The following is a 17,162-nucleotide window of genomic DNA, read 5'->3' as shown; positions in this document are numbered from 1 at the left end:
TTTAAAGAAAGGACATCAAACAGCACTCCAACAATGCAAGGGACAGAAGGGATGCCATGCTCTGAGAATCAAGACAGGATGTTGAAAACAAAGCTTCTTCTCCTGCGTAGGCACACGCTGACAAAACACTGTACAGTGAGACAATGGGAAGACTGCTTTCCTACAGTTATTAAACAAGTGACAAAAGGGGAGTGGAGTCCCCAGCCTTTCCTTCTTGAGAATTAATTCAATGCATTAGAAAATCTTAATACAACATATTCCCTCGAGGATTAAATGCATGCAGAGAATGGAGGGCACTGTGCTAAAAACATGGGCCAGGCTTGTGAGGCTCGGTTGCTGAGCTAGGCAGCACCTTCCAGGGCAGGCAGAGGTGAGAGCAAGGGCTGAGCCTTTACCCTCGAAATGGAAGAGCTAGGTGTGCTCTTTCTGTAACGCCAAGGCAGAGGGAACAGAGCCTGGCTTCTCACAAAGGACGGCAGAAACCAGGGGGAGTGAGAGCTGAGCACAGCTGCAGGAGACAGAGTGATGACAGGCTGGTCAGACTCTGCCACACACTCCCAAGCAACCCTTTTGCCGTGCCCTACTTCAGAGGTGGCCGACCACCCGGGTTCAGCCTCATGAGGCCTTGGTGCCTCAAGCCTCCCTGGACCCTGTGTGCCCCACTCCCATCCCAGATTCTGGGAGTGCCTTGGCCTGAGTGCTCTGCCTTCGGCATTCTTTACCCCCTTCAGAACTCTAGCCAGCCAGCCTGGTGCCAGCAGGAAGCTGCAGCGTACCAGGCCCCCTGTCTGCAGGCTGCCACCAGCCCTCACTTTACTTTGCTGGCCTTTCAAACCCCATCCCAACCACTGTAGGCCAGGTTTCCCATGTCAACAGCTGTCATACAGCGTCACTGCAGAGCAGCTGGCCTGACCCAGGGCCCGCGTGAAATATAAGCAGTGCCTTCCACAGGAAGCAACCACCTAATACCAGAGACCACAGGATGGAGGGAGGCCCCTCCAGGCCATGCTGGGAGCCAGGCTCGGCCTAGCCATCCTGAGCAAAGGGAAGCCTATGCTACTTTGAGAGCACTCGAGATTTTAAGCTCTCCCCTAGTTTCCGGCAGGTATTTCATTTTCTGTGGAGAGAAACCAGGTCCTGCACGACAGGTTTCACCTCTGGCCTTCTGCTGTTGAAGAGCCTTTTCCAAAAGACCTACCTGTCCCATCCCTGCCACAGATGGTGGACGTGCAAACACACGCTTTCCACCCTTGCTGTCACGAAACACACTCATAAGTCTCTCTAGCTATTAAAGGAAGAGCCACACAGCTTTCTGTGCACCTGGAGGCAGCCAGGCCAGGAGGACCTGTGGTCTGGGCTGCCTCCACATCTGCACAGCACAGAATTGTGATGCTTTTCGTTATTACTTCTTTAGTTAAAAGAAGCCAAACAAAACCTGGTGGTAAATGTGTGCTAAATCGGCCTGAATGCCAGGCCTTGGTTTTGATGGCCAGTACCTGGTGTTCACGGTCTCTGGTGAGCTCATTTCCCTGTCTGAAGGAAGTGAGGAACAAGGAAATAGCTCTTCAGTGTCACCACAGTCAACGACTTTAGTTAGCCCTGCTCAGAGGAGCTGCCAGCCACGTCTGTCCGCTGTGTGTGCTGGGTTCGGCCAGCGGGGAGCTCAGTCCACGCTTCAGATTTAAAGGCAGTGGTTAAGCATGAGGTTGTTCTGAAAGCTCTTGATTGCAGGATTCAGCAACACAACAGGCGTGAGCAGGCAATGTGCTGAAGGCAGCATGGAGGCTCGGAGGCGCAGGCTGCACACTGAGAGGGAGGGCCAGGAGACAGTTTCCATAGGGGGTGAGTGAGGACTCCAAACTAACCGAGGAAAGGGCCCCAGTAAAGCCAAGCGATCAAGACAGAAGCACGGTCAGCCAACGTCGAAGTTAACCTTGGAGTCTGCCACTGAGGGCCACAGCTGGCTGGTGCAAGCCGCACTGGGACGCCAGAACTGCGGGGTGCTGATTAAACGAACAGGGTCAGCGGCTCCAGACAGGAAAACAAACGCAGCCAGTTACTGTCACTTTACCACTGCAAAAAAGGATTCCTATCTGAATTTATTCCTAACTTTAGGGCACTGCAGGCCAGTGCTCCCCTCAGAGCACCCGAGGACTGACCTGCATTTTTGTTCTTTGGGCGTTTTTTGTTCTTTTTTAAAGTATTACTTGGTTTAAATTTTCAAAGATGTTCTTGAGCAGGGGGGAAAAAAAATCATTATTACTCACATTTTAAGGACAGGCCAAACAGCATGAGCGGGGAGAGAGATGTGTGAAAAATTCCTGAATATGATTCACACATGGAGGAAAGAATCTGGCCCACAAATGTCCTCTAATTAAATGCTCGTCTAAGCTGGAGCCGTTCTCTCAGGCTCTGTAGCTCATTAAGCGCGTTTTTCATGCTTAGTTTGCTCGTCACAAAGATCAACATGGGAACCACGAAAGGGTGCAGACATATTTCAGCGTAAAATCCACCCGAACATCATGACGTGAAGGGCCCTGGAGAGCTGTGAGAGGCCCTGAGCTCTGTGCTTCGCTGCCCTCCTTCCCTGGCCTTTAGAGACCATTCTAAAGAGCAGTTGTGAGCAGACAGGGCCCAAGGGCCCACGCTCCTTGTTCAGTCCTGAGCCCTGCACCGTGTTCACTGCCGTGTGGAGGGACTGAAAGGCCTCAAGAATGTCCTCTGGAAATCAACGGTCCACCTGGCTCTAGCCTCTTCGTTTTCTTCATCCCCAACTCCACCATTGGCCTTCCTCCCCTTAGTTCAACTTTACACAAATGTAGGCCCTTTGTAAGTCTGCAATTGGGGCTTTGGTGGGCTTCGGATTGGGCCTGAGGCCTCCACGGTCAGAGCCTGGGAGGTTCTGGAAGGGCCTTGGCTCTTTCTGAGCTTGCACAGGACAGCGAGGAGAGCGTCGCCAAGGCAGCCCTGGCACTCGGCTCCCTTCAGGCACGCGCATTCTCTACCATTCTGGAATGTCCACGAGTGGAAGAGAAGCTCCCAGAAGGACAGTGACTACTCTCACGGACAGGAAATGGGGTGTGGGAATACACCGGCCCCCAGTCCTTTTAGACACTATTGATTTGCCGGGACTGTCGCCTTCGCAAATACTAGCTAAGAAGAGGAAATCAAACTGCTTGGCTGTCACAAAACAAACGAGGAGAAAACCCTCTGTACTGCAGCATGAGTGAGAACTGGTGAGAGGCCTGGGCACACAAGGACGGGTCAGGTACTTGGACACAGGGAGACAAACTCACACAGCAGGGAAAGGCAAAAGCGAATGACTGTAACAACACGCGTGCCTCTCCAGAGCCATGCGCGCTGGTTCTGTACAGTCGATTACAAGGCTAACAGGGCTCTCTCATTCCTGTAGAACAGGCTTCTATAGACGCAGCAACAAGGAAAGGTCCTTTAATCAAACCCTCATCACAATGAAAACACTGGACCTGACTCTGCTGGCCTCCCACCTGACAAAGCCTTTCTGCAGCAAACTGACGCCTTTCCAGGACCAGACAGAAGGTACAAAACCATGTGACACTGCAACACACCCCGCACGAAGAGCAGCTGCTCGCTTTTAACTGTCTCGTCTTGAAGATTTTCACATCTAATTTTCATTAGACATGCAGACAGGTGTCTCCTAAATTAAAATGTGGAGCCAGAAAGGTCCCATGGCATCAAGGAATCACAGGAGAAGAGGGGTGAAGTCAATGGCTGAGGGGATGGTCGCAGCACCTTGGCATGACAGTGGCTATAGCAAAGTCACTCAACTAGGTCCACAGGGCAGAGCTCACTCACCCACAGTGACAGACTGTCCCCGTCCCTGAGGCTTGGGGCCTTCCCTCCGCACACGTCACCTGAGCGGGTGTGAGCAGACTACTGGATGAACACCTGCAACCCCTCTCCAGCCGCTTTGATCCTCCCGTCACCCCCTTCATCAAGGAGCAGCGAGAGCGCTTGCAGAGGCCCGGACGCCGCCTTCTGAACCCCGGGACTCGCCTCTCAGCGCTCCTGCTCAGACTCTGGAGGTGCACGAGCCAAGCCCCCATTCCGGAGCAAGCCCAGCTTGCCTGTGACGAAGCCGTGGAGGCGGCTCGTGAGACCTGCCAGCTCAAGGGTGCGCCAGCTTTACGACTCTTCAGGATTGTGTAGTTACTGAGGATCTAAAAATTCTGTTCTATGATTAAAAAGTAGCAAAGACTGAAAAATACAAATGGAGGCATTTTTTAAAAGCACTTCATTTGTGGTGTGTTCCTCGCTCTCCAGCTAACCTCTCACCACATCCTCACAGATTCTACATGGCACGGCCGTCATGTCTGCACACACAGAGGCACTGGGAAGCCCAGGCTGGACCCGGCCACCAGACCCAAATTCCTGGGTGACAGTCAGGCACTGCTCGTTTTGACAATGGCTCAGGGATGCCAGGGCACAGTTCAGAACACACAGTGTAGAGGCAGGGTGGCAGGCAGAGGCTGCCAGGACTTTGAAAGTGACCCCAGTGGGTCACTGTTCACAAGCGTACGTAAAACCCAGGGCAGGGACAGAGCACAGGCTCGCTGACGCCAGTCAGGCGGCACAGGAACAGCTAACCTGCTGCGGACGGCAGGGCTCATCTGGGGGGACTGGTTTCCCACCTTACCACTCAGGAGCATTGCTGGTTCACCAAGAGATTCCGAGAGCAGCCACTTCCTACGAAAAGCTCATGATCTGACCCAGCAAAGCAAGCCCCAACCATCTGAGCAACCCCAGGAAAATGGCTACTCCAGAGCTCGGACAATTTTACGGCATTTCACAGGAAGCCAGGAAGACCCCAGATTCTTCCCAGCAAAACACCCATTATTCTAGACTATGACTTTACCGACCATCTCGGCAATCAACTTCCACCTGGACGCGGATTTGTCCACATCCTCACAGGGCCCGGAACGGCCCCCTTGTAAAGAGGGGGAGACAGGTAAAAGGCAACGCTTTATGATCTCAGTGACACATCAGTCAGGCCCTCAGCGAACAGGAGGGACTCTGCACACACAGCCACAAACACACAGGAAATTACCATATAAATATAACACGCTGCTCACCCAACCAGACTCCTCACAAGGCATGTCTCACTGCCTCCAACCAGAAAAACAAACCTCCAGTAACTCGTCAGACTTGCTGTATACCCTGCCCCATGCTTCCCAAAGAGCCAGCCACTGTGTGAAGGTCCGTGTTCCTTAAAGGTCAGGCATGACCCAGAAAGACGCCCCACTTCCTCTACATGTTACTACAGACGAACAAGTTGCTAGGACACACGCTCTCTGTGGCAGCCCTGGATTGTGAGTACTGCCTCCCGTGTCCTCACTCGTCCTCCCCTTCCTCCTCACTCAGTCGCAGGCCGCGAGAGCCCCTCTGGCCCCTCCTCTCGGATGGGGACCTCAGGCTTGTCGGGTGACCAAATGCCAGGGATGTCCTCGAAGGGCTCATCACGGCAGGCTCCGAATCGCTCGATTCAGCCCCACTGCTGGTGGACTCGGTCCCTTGCAGAGGTGCGAGCTGGCCCACTCCACTGCCAGGGCACACCGCCTGCACGAGGGGCAACTCTGAGGAGGGGCCTGTGAGACCGGTACCATTGGCTAGCATCCTACCTCGAGGAACGGGCAACCCTTCCTCCTCCTGGCTGTCAGGCCGGTCCCCGGCCTCCGGAGTGGGGGCTGCCTGGCTAAGGATGAGCGGATCTGTCTCTGACTTATTGTACCGACTAGGAAGGTTCCGCAAGTAGGGCCTCTGCAGGACGGGGGAGCAGTTTTCAGAGGGAGGACCCTGCTCTGGGACCGCACCTTCCCCCCTGCTCTTTTCCCTAGGGTCGTGTCCATTTTCAGAAACATAGCCTTGGGACCCAGTCCTGTCCCAACTCATACTTGGGCTTGAGCTTCTGCTGCAGGGGGACAGCGGGGTGGCCAAGGGGCTGTGGCCAGCGGAGGCCCTGAACATTTCGTCTATCAGGGAGCTATGTCTTGGGAGCCCAGGGCTCCCACTCAGATCAAATGTGATATCTGCTGAATCATCATCGAGGAATTCTCCAGGAGGAGGCCGGGGGGACTTCAGAGAGGGAGGGGAAGCCCTGGGCCTGGAGAGCAGATAAACGCCACTGGTCAGATCACCTTCCCAGTTGTCGTTTGTCTGGGACTGGGACCCTGGGTCTCTGAGCAGGTCGTATTCACTATCTACGTCACTACAGTCAATGAAAGGAATGGAAGCGCTGCTGCCTCCCGCAGCCCGAGGTGCTGGACCTGTGCTCGGCTGCGGGGGCTGAGGTTTGCTTGGCTGGATGCCATCCTTGCCACCCTCCTCCTCTTCCTCTTCCTCGGGCGGCACCAAGGTGGTCCCGTCTGCAGCTTTGCCCCCTGGGGGGTTCTTGGCGAGAGCAGGGCTTTGCTGTGACCCCGACTCCAAGGCAGAAACTTTTGTTTCCTTTGCTTGCTTGCAGCTCTGGCCACCGGGAGACTCGGCACCTTCTCCAAACGTAAGGCTGGTGCTCTGTGGAGACTGAGAGGGAGAGCAGGACAGGGATAGAGGGAGACAGTTACAGAGCGCAGAGAAGAAGCAAGGAAGCAGGGTTTATGAGTGCTTCCCTAGGCTTCCAGACACTGGAAGGAATGGCGCCTTGAGGCCCTGCTCGCCTCCCCAGGCCTGCAACCGTGTGCTCAGGCAAGATGTGAGACACTCCCGGTCCACAGGTTCCTTCACCAGCCACCAGGCTGTGTCCCCAGCGCCTGAGCTGAACACTGACTTCGCTTTCCTCTCATCTCAGGTGGGGACTCCAGGGTGTCTACGCAGCACATGGCTTTTCGGTCCACACAGCTTCCCTAGCAAGGGTCAAGGGGCCAGCAGAGACGCCTGCGATGACCAAGTGATGAAGACCCCAGGAAGGCCAGACAACTGCACGTAAGAGACAGTGAAGGGCTGGTGCTGGGCGTCACAGACACACCTTCATGTCCTTCCTCACACAAATTCTTAGTCCCAATGAGAGAAAATCCTGGAAACATACTGAGGCACTGACCCTGCGTCAGCGAGCCCTTGCCATACCAAGAGGAAGGGCGAAAACTTTTCCTGCTGTTGCCTGTCCGCTGCCTCACGGTGCAAGCCTGTGGGACTCAGCCAGCAAGGCTTCCCCACAGGGCTAACACCAGCACCTGCCCCACCAGCCCCACCAGCCCGAGCAGACGTGGCCTCCCCAAACTCAGGAGGTTCAGGATTAAAAGATGAAAGAGCAGCTTGCTGTGCAAAGGTTCGGTGTAGAGCCCAAAGCCAGCTCAGGGCCGCCTGTGCCCTGAAGTAAAGAAGACAGGGCTGGAAGGCATGGTGGACAAACCCAGAATGAAGAAGCAGGGAAAAGGCCTGCGGCTGTCTGAGGCTTGCACTCACCTGTTTTGGTGCCTCTGAGGTCTCGGCTGTGGGCTGTGCAGCAAAGCTTCTAACAGAGTGGAGTTTGCTGTGTTTTCTGAGGGAAATCACACAAGATGACGGAAGTCAGGAAAGCCTTGATCAAATGAAGCAAACACCTTCTGTTCGAAGCACTGGGTCCTTCTTCAATTGTGAAGGTACCCAAAGCTGCTTCTGTGACTGTGACAGACACATTTCCTTTTTCAAACACCCTCGGTCCAGGGATTCTCTGGAGAATCCTGTCCCAGCTGCTGGATGACCGAGCACTGCCTGCTGGCTCGGGGAAGTCACGAGCTCCAAGTAGCCACCGGGCACCAAAGGCTAATGGTGTGAATATCAATTTGTACATGTGGTTCAAGATGTTCTAGATCAGATAGAGGGCAGGGTAACGATCACAGACCATCCTACTCTCACACAATGTAAACCTTGGAGAAGGCTCTTCTGTAAGGACAATTAGAGCAGGGGCCACCAGGCCAGCAGCACCGGCCTTGGCCTTGTCCCCTATCCACTGACCATGCAAGAGAAACTCTCAAGGACTGAACCCCTGAGAAGGCATCAATTACTGCAGGGTGCACCCTTTTCTTCACGTGGAAAGGCTCCTTCACATCTAGGAGACGAGCAGACCACCTCCGGCATGCCCATCACCATGCCGATTGCCAATTATCTAAGAAAATGATGGCATGATGATCTCTGGAGACAGAGGCAGGGCTGTTTCTGGTAAGCTACTGACTTGGGTACACAGGCAAAGCTTCCTCATGTCACATTTCTGGGTATAGGAAATGAGAAACCATGAGGGATTCATAACACTTATTTTGGCCAAATCAGAATGAGGCATCACAATGACCTCAACATCTGTCAACGGGAGTGACATAAATAGGGCAGAACACCATAACGCCCTTGAGCTCAAGGAGTCAAAAGTTCTTACACTGTCTCAGAGCTCCACAGCAAACGGTTTCCAATGCTCAATGGATACAGAGGACAGGAGCATACTTTTACAGAAATGAAAATCCTGAACACAGGGCAATCTCCATTGCATTGTAAAAAAATAATGAATAAGTACTGAATCAAGAAGAAACATAAATCTAAAAGTTTCTTTTGGAAACAGAGGGGGAAATCAAAACGGTGTAACCCAAGGTGGTTTTGTCAACTTCTGTTAGCGACTGTAGCAGCACACAAACTCCGAAACTAAGGACGTCAAAATACTAAAGCAGCTGGGAGTGATCGACCCTGAAGCTTGGGAACAGACACAGTTGGACCTGGGGAGAGCTGGGCTGACACAGCGCGATAGCTTGGGGACAGGATCCTGACCTGATGTGAAAGGCCTTTCTTTCCCATCGACCTTGGACAATAGACTGGAGGCTATTTTATGTATTTTTATAACTTTGTACATTTTTGGCTGGGATCAAGTGTGGAATTTTGCACACAGGGGTTAGGATAGAGCGCAGAAGGTTCAGATTTTTCAGCTCTTCAGATGTCCAGGTCAGTGTAGACCAGCCTGCAGCTCTAATGCTGAGTTGTAAGACCGCCTGTACCCCTGTGCTGGGCAAAGTATTCGTGCACTAACATGAAAAACAGAACAGGGTTAAAAACAACAGTCGGGGAACCTGAGAGGGTGCAGGCACCATTTCCCTCCCTGCCCGTCACCCCTGCCTCACTCGGGCTCTCCCCTGTGAGACCCAGCGGAGCCGACAGGCTCTGGAGCTAGTGGGCCAGTTAGGGGACGGGTGCTACCCACTCAGTGGGCCGGAGCGTCAGGGTCTCCATGTGTGAGCAGGGAGTAAAAGACCACTCGGAGCCAGTTGAAGCAAGGGGCTCCAATGGGAGTCTGGCCAGTACCGAGCCAAGGGCACCTGCCACAAACAGTGAGCCGTTCTGCGCCTCTCTCTCAACCTTCACCTAACTGTAGTTACCAGAAACACTTGCAGGTCACTTCCTCAAGTCCGTAAGGCTCCCTGTGGACTGCAGGCTTGCCACGTGCTGCCATTTCTGCCCGGGGCTCACTCGGCCCTCTGCCAGCTCCCTCAGTCTTATCTCACCCTGAGTGAGTACCCAGGGGCAAGGGTGTTCCTGTCCAAGCCCCTGCTTGCTGAGGTTGGGCATAGTTGACAGAAACGCTCCAGGCTGGGTGAGGAAGCAACAGTATTTGCACTGTTGGGGAGAACGAAGCCGGCTCGAAAGAGCCGCTTACCGTTCAAACTGCACTTTCTTGTGGCCTCCTTCTTTAACGTAGTCAAGAACTTGCTTCTGAGTCCGACCGCTGAAAGGAAAACCACGAAGGTAAAGGGACAAGACATGGAGGCACTCATGTTTAAACACTCTTCAGCCAGGTAAGAATCAAAGCGATCCCAAGAGAACCTCGGGGTTTCTGTCCATCTGATTTCCTTACATGTAACAGACAAAATGGCCAAACAAACCCACCGAACACCCATGGTTGGTTGTGAGGTGCTGTCCAGGGGCCCAGTCCACGCAGTCTGTAAGGACAGGGACATTTAATTCTCTGTCTATTCTAGACCAGTATTTCTCACACAGTGCAAGGTTAGTATTGTTTGAAAAGTGAGTGCAAATGTAAACCCAGGTTGGTCAGGTCTGTGGACCACCTGTGGCACAACACCTAAGGCAAGGACACTTGCTTTTACAAACAGCCTGGCTCAGTGGCAAAGCCCTTGCCTGGGATGCACAAGGCACTGGGTTTACCTCAGAACCATTAAAAACAAACTCACATGGGAGCCACAGGCAAGTGACAGAGGGGGCACCATTTTGTTCTTATTGTTTTTTCATACCCTGCTCTCTAAGACAGTTACTCTGTGTAGCCCTGGCTATCCTGGAACTTACTCATAGACCAGGCTGGTCTCGAATTCAGAGCTCCACCTGCCTCAGCCTCCCTACTGCTGCAATTAAAGGCATGCACCACCCGGCCAGTCAGTTTTCTTAGGGCACCGCCTCTTATATGCTGACCACGTCCTAGCAGACGGTCCCACACACAACTTCGTATGTGGCTACAGTGGGCCTAAGAGAGAGCATGAAAAGCTGGAAGGAAGAGATGGTTGGTGTAGAGAAGAGACTGGAGAGGAAAGAGTGGGAAATGGGCTTGATCAAACACACCATATCCATGTGTGGAATTCTGAAAACGATTAAAAAAAATGTATCTGGAGACTGCTGTGATTGGCAGGGCTAAGTGGTTCCCAAAGGCTCAGCCAGGCCTGGGCACTGACAGAGCCGGTGGGATCGGCCTGTTTGCCTTATCGTCATGTCATCACGAGCTACAACAGCTGTGGCGGGGGAAGCCACAGGAAACGGTCACACGGAATTCGAAAGGGCTGGGGGAGGGGCAGCGGACCTGAACCGGAAGGAGGAGCCTCGGCTGAAGAGAACAGGCTTCGGCTTTGGCTTGGGTTCTTCCAGAAGCCTGAAGAAGGCGTGATACTCCACGCAGATTTTCCAGAAGGCCTTGCAGAAGTCTCGACCAGCCATCAGGAACTCCAAGGTGTCCTGGTAGGAGCTCTGGAAAGACAGACAGCTTTTATTTTCCCTGCACAGTTCAGTCATTCTGCTGAAGCGGGGGTGAAAACAACGGAAGCAGTTAGTCCAATAAAACTGTAATTATGTGTCATGTTTTAACTCAAAGACTGAGCAAGAATGCTTGTTCCCGAAGGCCACCTTCCTGCCCCTTCTTTGTCCACTTCCTTACGGGAACAAGCGGAAACAGGCACAGAGCCTGTTCTTAGCCGATCCATAAGCAAACTGCATAATCTTGATTCCTGCTGCCGCCTTAAAAACAGTCCAAGTATCAACACACAGCCTTCCTTAACGTATCTAAGCTGCATCTCCTTCTTCCGGTTTCTTCCCCATGGCTCCTGCCCAGATCGACTCTAATTCATTTTTTAATAAAAGAGCAGATGGCACAGGCTCCAGGTGGCCTGGAGCCACAGAGGAAATGACATCTTCTCCCTCCCGCAGTCCAAGCATTTGTGACTCTCAGCTGACAAACTCATGCCGTTCCACTCCGGAAGGACTAGGGTGATTTTCCTCTCCTACACTCAGTGTTTCCAGTTCCAGAGGCTGTGTTACAGAAACTAAAGTTTCCAGAGTCCTCAGCCTTCACAGCAGCTCTGACTATTTTGGGGCTGCCAGGGTTCTCGCAAGCTCAGCTAACAGCGTGTGCTGTGCTGGTTCCCTTATGAACTAGAACCATAATCGCCTTTTCCCATAATCGCTTATTGGGGCATCGGCTTCCCAGTCGGGTCCTATGCATCCATTCAGGCCCCACTGCAGCTGAACTGTGGGCTGGGACTGCCTGGCGAGCCCACCTCTGTGGGGTCAAGGACTCGGTTCCGGATAGGACAGGCATGGAGGATGGATAGGTGGCTTTTGGCAGTCTTTCCAGAAGCCATCCCAGGGTGGGTGACACCCTTGGGGGTTCTGTACTGGAAAGCTGTATTTAGCCCATGAGAGTGAGCTCTGTGAAAGTGTGAGGGCAACAGGGGGAACCAGCAAGTCAGGGCCACCTGGGTGCAGATGAGGACAGGAATATGGCAGACCACTGACTGGGGTCCCAGGGCACAGCCACTGGCTCTGGAAGCAGCCACAACACAGCTCAAGCTGTTTGTTCGGCAGGGAAATGGTCTCCTTAGGTGTGCCCCTGTGTGCCCTTCTTATCCTTCCTCCCAGAACCCAGCGTGGCAGCAAAAGCATTCCTGAGCTTAATGCAGCCTCCCTGCACGTGTGCACCCCTGGCTGGGGCAGCCCGGGCTCCGCTCACACCTGGCTGGGGCAGCGCGGGCTCCGCTCAGCCCCGGGGTCCCACAGTCACGCTCTCCAGAGACTTACGTTCACGTCGGGTCTGAGCTTGATAAGAAAGCGCTTCCGCTTGAAGCTCAGCTTCCGCACCTTGGCCCAGTTAAAAGCGTTGATCTTCGTGAAGCCCTACGAGAGAGCGACCTGTGAGCTGTGCGCACGGGAGCCGCAGGCGGAGGGCCGAGGGTCCCGCGCTCAGGAAAGCCTCTGTGAAGGATTCCCGGGCTGCGTGTGCCGGATGCCACGTGCACACTGTTCTTTCTCACTAATTAGAGCCTAATCCAAACCATGTCTGCCTTCATGTTGGGAAGGCACTGGTGAAGGGGATGAAAGGAGGGTAGTCAAACTGAAACCATGGCGACGGCACACCAGGAGCAGCCACCTCACGGGGGCCAGGCACTGCACCAGGGCTCTTTGGAGCGGATCTCATCCGACCACACACAACGCTCACAGCCAGATTTATTCATTTCGCAGAGATGGAAGCTGCAACGCACACGTGTAAATGTAAACAGAGCCCTATGAACGCCGTGGCCAACCGTTCAGTGCTGGGAAGGCAGCAGCCAGGCACGGGCACAGAGTAAAGCCTCGGCGCTTGCTTTTTCACAGAACCACACCGTGCAGCAATTCTCAGTGCTCACATTAAACACAAGCACAGCACAGTCGTTCAACTGTGGCACTTCTTTTCTCTATGACTTTCAGGCATAATGAATGTTTGGTTTGGAAATTTAATAGTCACAAAACACTGGGTCTTCTTGTTCCTCAAAATCAGGCATTTGTGGATTATTTGTGCAGGCTGAAAACTGGGGGAGCACTTCCTTTGTGGGTGTTGTCCAGGGATGAGACCCAAGCTCCAACTTTTAGGGGTGTCAATGTGTGCTATAAACAGATCCATGCATGAGGAGAACTGATACAAGTGTGTGTATGCGTGTGTGTGCCGCCAGTGTGGTGATGGTCAGGTTAGCGGCATCATTAGAAAAGGGCGGTGGGTGTCCTTCCGAAGAGGCCGCACCTCTGAAGGGGTCAGTGCAGGTCCCTGAGACCTGGTGGCTGTCTGGCTTTCCAATGTGGTGGCTGCGGCCTCCTGTGCATGCTCTAGCCTTGGTGGCACTTCCCTCTGTGGTGAGGGATGGAGACAGGTGTCGGGGCATCACAGAACTGTGCTGTGCCCTTTAAGCTTCAGTTCATCCATCCGTGACTACAGAAACCTCTTTCCTATCCGTTAACTAGCTAGGTGGTTTTCTGCAACAGAAAAGGGGTTGCCAGTGCAGGAGTGTTCATTAGTATGGTTTCCCCAGATGCAAAGGTCTACAGAAAGGAACCCATGAAACATTAGCTAAGGGCAGGCCTGCAGCCCATATCTGAAGGAGGCTAGGAAGACAAAAGCACGGTCAAATAACGCCAGCCACAGCCAGGGAAGAGGAGGACACTGAGGAGTGAAGGGTCACATGCCTTAGGGACGGCACGGGCTAAGCGCCCGGGTAGGGCCTGTCTTGCTCGTGCACTGGGGGACAGCAAAGTCCCACAAAAGGTGGCTGAGCACAAATTAATTTGAAAGAAAAAAAAAAAAATCACAAGGATCCAGTTCTAACAAAGCATCAAGATGTCACCTCGGTATGGCAGGCGTTTATCTGAGAACGAGACCACCGCCCTGCACACTGTTCTCAGCACTGGAGCTGTCAGGGTCTAGGCTCTGAGAGATCTATTGAGCCCAAACAAAGCCACACTGAACAGTCTCCAGGCAGGACAGGAGGAATGCAGAACAGGCAGGCAAACAAACAAAAACCAAACAGAAGGCCTTTTCCCTGTTCACTTGAAAACACCTCAGAGGCCTCAGCCTGGCCACCCACAAGAGTGTGGGCCCGGGAGCCCAGCCCCTCCCCCATCAAGGGAAAGGCGCTGTGTTCACACCTGAAACACTAGAATGCCTGTGTTGGCGACAGCCAGGTTGATCTTGGTGCCTTCCCTGTCCTTGGCAGGGTGTAACCGGATCCCGTACATGTCCAGGCGGCGGGCCACCTCCAGGAGCTGGAAATCTGACTCGGCCGGGGTTTGTCCACTGATAAAGCAAGAGGGAAGAAAAGGCCGGGGATTTGAACCCCCCAGACCTGTTAACTTGCGATTAAGGAGCTCCTCCTGGGAAAGGAAAGGCGCTTCACCAAGCAGCGGGCTGCCTGATCAGATGGCCTACTAACCCCAGAGTGCAGTGAGGACAAAAGCCCCACTGCCAGGGTACACAAAACCCCAGCTCTGTCCCAGCTCTGTCCCAGCCCAGCCAGCACTTCTGAATCTCAGTTTCCTGTGGGTCCTGGAAGAGCAAAGCTCTATTGTGCTCAGCAGGTCTCCCGCCTCATCCGGGAAGCTGAACTCTGAGAGCAGAAGGCCAGGCTTTCCACTCCGACTGTTGTCGGGTGCGAGTGCCTGCCTCAGCCACACAGCAAAGGCGTGGTGTGGCCTCTGAAAGTGTCCTAATCAAGCAAAGGCCAAAACCTGGGGACGCCACAAAGGGTCTGACTTTTTCCACACTCAGCACCATTTCTTAGTTTGACACAAGCATCCCCATGCTCGGTTAAAATGATTATCCAACGGTCTGTGAGTCTTAGACTCCTTTACACCTCAGGGCCGCATAGCTGGGCCACAAACACTGTCTCTGCACTTTCTGAGAGGTGAGAGCACAGCACGACAGCGAGACTCTGTGCTCCTTCCTTCAGCCTCCGTTGGGTGTCACTCAGTATGTGTGCGCGTGTGTGTGTGTGTGTTAGTGTTCCCTCACGTGCACCTAGCTGGCCAGGAGGCAGAAGGCAGGTGCAGGAGGGCAAGAGGACCATTGCGTGCAACTCACAGGTGGCCGTGGTGGAACTCCATGATCTTGTCTTCCAGCGTGTCCTGCTGAGCCACATACTTATTTTTCGCTAGGTGTTCCCTGTCCAATGCGTCATCGAAGTCCCCAATCTCAGCTACAAAGACACAGAAAGACAAGCTGCGGAGGATGCGCTCTTCCCAATGCTGTGGTCCTGGCAGCACGCACAGCATGCGGTGAGGCCACCATCAACTACTGAACCCCTCTTCTGAAGCTCCCTCAGAAGCCTGTCTGCTCGAGGCTGAGGTGTTTGGGGTCAGCCACCCCGGCCTTCGGTGCTGCCGACATGGGGCCACTCATCTTTCTTCACTTCTCAGTAAATTCTACACACGTGGGTGACTGCTGAATGACTCGGTGTGAGCAGGCCGAGGAGTTAACTGAACCGATTACATGTAACGGCCAGTCACTAAGAACCCAGGAGTGTTAGCACCAGGAGGGAAGGTGAACAAGTTAATTCGGGTTTTGCTGTTGTTGCTTTAGGAAAATTTACCAAATTTCCTGTGGAAACAGCAGGAGGCTGTGACTGCACAGGTTTCCACCCACACGCAACACAGTGCATTTCCCATGCAACCTCAACCTGTCTGGAAGCCGCTGTACCATGAACACTTCTGACCGAGCTTTGAAAGAACAATCGTGCCGGCGAGGGTGTGCCTGCCAGACTCCTGGGAGGCGCCTCCCTGAGCATCCCAGTACCTGTGTAACGAGCTACCAGAACACGGCAGTGACCAGGCCAGGCTTGTTTAGAAGCCAGAGTGCAGCTGCTACAAGGCCACCTTCCATCTCCCCAGGGAAGCAGCCTGCCACTCGAGCACTGTCTCAAGCATGGCCTGTGTGCGACTCGAATCACTCACCTGAGCTACCTGCCCGCGCCAAGCTGTGCCAGCTCACCCAGCGTCACCTGGAGGAGCCCGCACCCCAGCCTCCTCTGCCACAGCTGCTGGCGGTGTCCCTAACCCCCTTGCTGGATGGGATTCCACCCATCCCATAAAACGCTGCGCATGGCCCAAGTGTGCCCTGGCCCCAGGCGCTGCCCCCGACTGCCTGGCCGGAAGCTCTGCACTCTCTCTGCAGCGTCTTCTGTCTGCTCTGAGAAAGCACAGTTGATGCCTGTTACTTATGCTAGGTAAGGGGCTGGAAAGGTGACTCTGTGGCTAAGAGCTTATTGCTCTGCCAAAGGAGCCAGGCTCAGTTCCCAGAACCCATGTGGCAACTCACAACCACCTGTAAGTCAGTCCCAGGGACCCAGGGTCTCGGCCTCCGTGGGTACCCAGTGTGCACACGTACACACAGAGGCCAACATTAATAAAACAAAAACAGAGAGGCCAGAGGGACAGCTCCAGGTAAGAACACCTGCTGTTCTTCCAGAGGACACGGGTTCAGATCCCACCCCAGCAGGCTCACCAACAACCCCTAACTCCAGCCGGGTTCATGCCCTCTGCTGGTACCTATGGGCACCTACACACACGTGCCATATACACAAATACATGAACACTAACAAATCAATCTTTAGATAGGAGAGTCATAATTGAGGGAGTCCTGGGAACAATGAGTTAGCAATCATTGCTCTGAAGGGAAATCTGGGGTCAGACTCCAGAAAAGAACCAAGACATTTGCAGGAACCAACTCTGCTTTTCCACGTGGCTCTGTTTAACACACACTGCTGATCCACCCACAAGGAACCACGCCCCCACACGCATTTTCTCTGTGACGTGTGTCACGGGGTGCTTAGTACTTGAGCAGCCTGTGAAGGGCTGGCTGTACTGTGAAGTCACCCACGGCAGCTGGAGAGCGTGAGAAGCTCGGCAGAGCGGGAAGGGGCCTGTTAGCCTGTGACGGCAGAAAGTGAAGGCGGCACTTCCTCTCTTCCTGCCTCAGGGGGAACAGGGCGAGACGGAAGCTTTCACTGCCCCAGCCTCTGCAGAACGCTGGAGGCACTCGGCGATCTGGGGATAAAGTCTAGTGACCCGGCAATTCTGCGATGAGACCACCCTAGCAGTGAAGGTAAGCTGTGACTTTTGGAAACCTAAGTTGGGCTCTTCAACTTGGAACAAACACT

At 53.8% G+C, this 17,162-nt stretch overlaps 1 protein-coding gene across 4 annotated transcripts in view; it reads right to left on the bottom strand.

Annotated features, from left to right (window-relative positions):
• The window catches only part of Farp1 (FERM, ARH/RhoGEF and pleckstrin domain protein 1), a 192,855-nt gene that overhangs the window by 28,336 nt on the left and 147,357 nt on the right, over positions 1-17,162 (bottom strand). For all 4 annotated transcript variants that reach the window (XM_055609581.1, XM_055609582.1, XM_055609580.1 and 1 more), the window contains exons 7-13: positions 15,089-15,203; positions 14,158-14,305; positions 12,283-12,378; positions 10,793-10,956; positions 9,644-9,712; positions 7,438-7,513; positions 6,303-6,558 (exon numbers count right to left, since the gene is read on the bottom strand). In XM_055609581.1, the coding sequence (XP_055465556.1) occupies positions 6,303-6,558; positions 7,438-7,513; positions 9,644-9,712; positions 10,793-10,956; positions 12,283-12,378; positions 14,158-14,305; positions 15,089-15,203 (924 nt within the window). The remainder of the gene's footprint in view (positions 1-6,302; positions 6,559-7,437; positions 7,514-9,643; positions 9,713-10,792; positions 10,957-12,282; positions 12,379-14,157; positions 14,306-15,088; positions 15,204-17,162) is intronic.

This window comes from Psammomys obesus, unplaced genomic scaffold, assembly GCF_907164565.1.
Source record: "Psammomys obesus unplaced genomic scaffold, mPsaObe1.curated_primary_1811, whole genome shotgun sequence".
Taxonomy (NCBI): domain Eukaryota; kingdom Metazoa; phylum Chordata; class Mammalia; order Rodentia; family Muridae; genus Psammomys; species Psammomys obesus.
The sequence above is the reverse complement of the archived record's forward strand: the minus strand, read 5'-3'. Positions and strand labels throughout refer to the sequence as shown.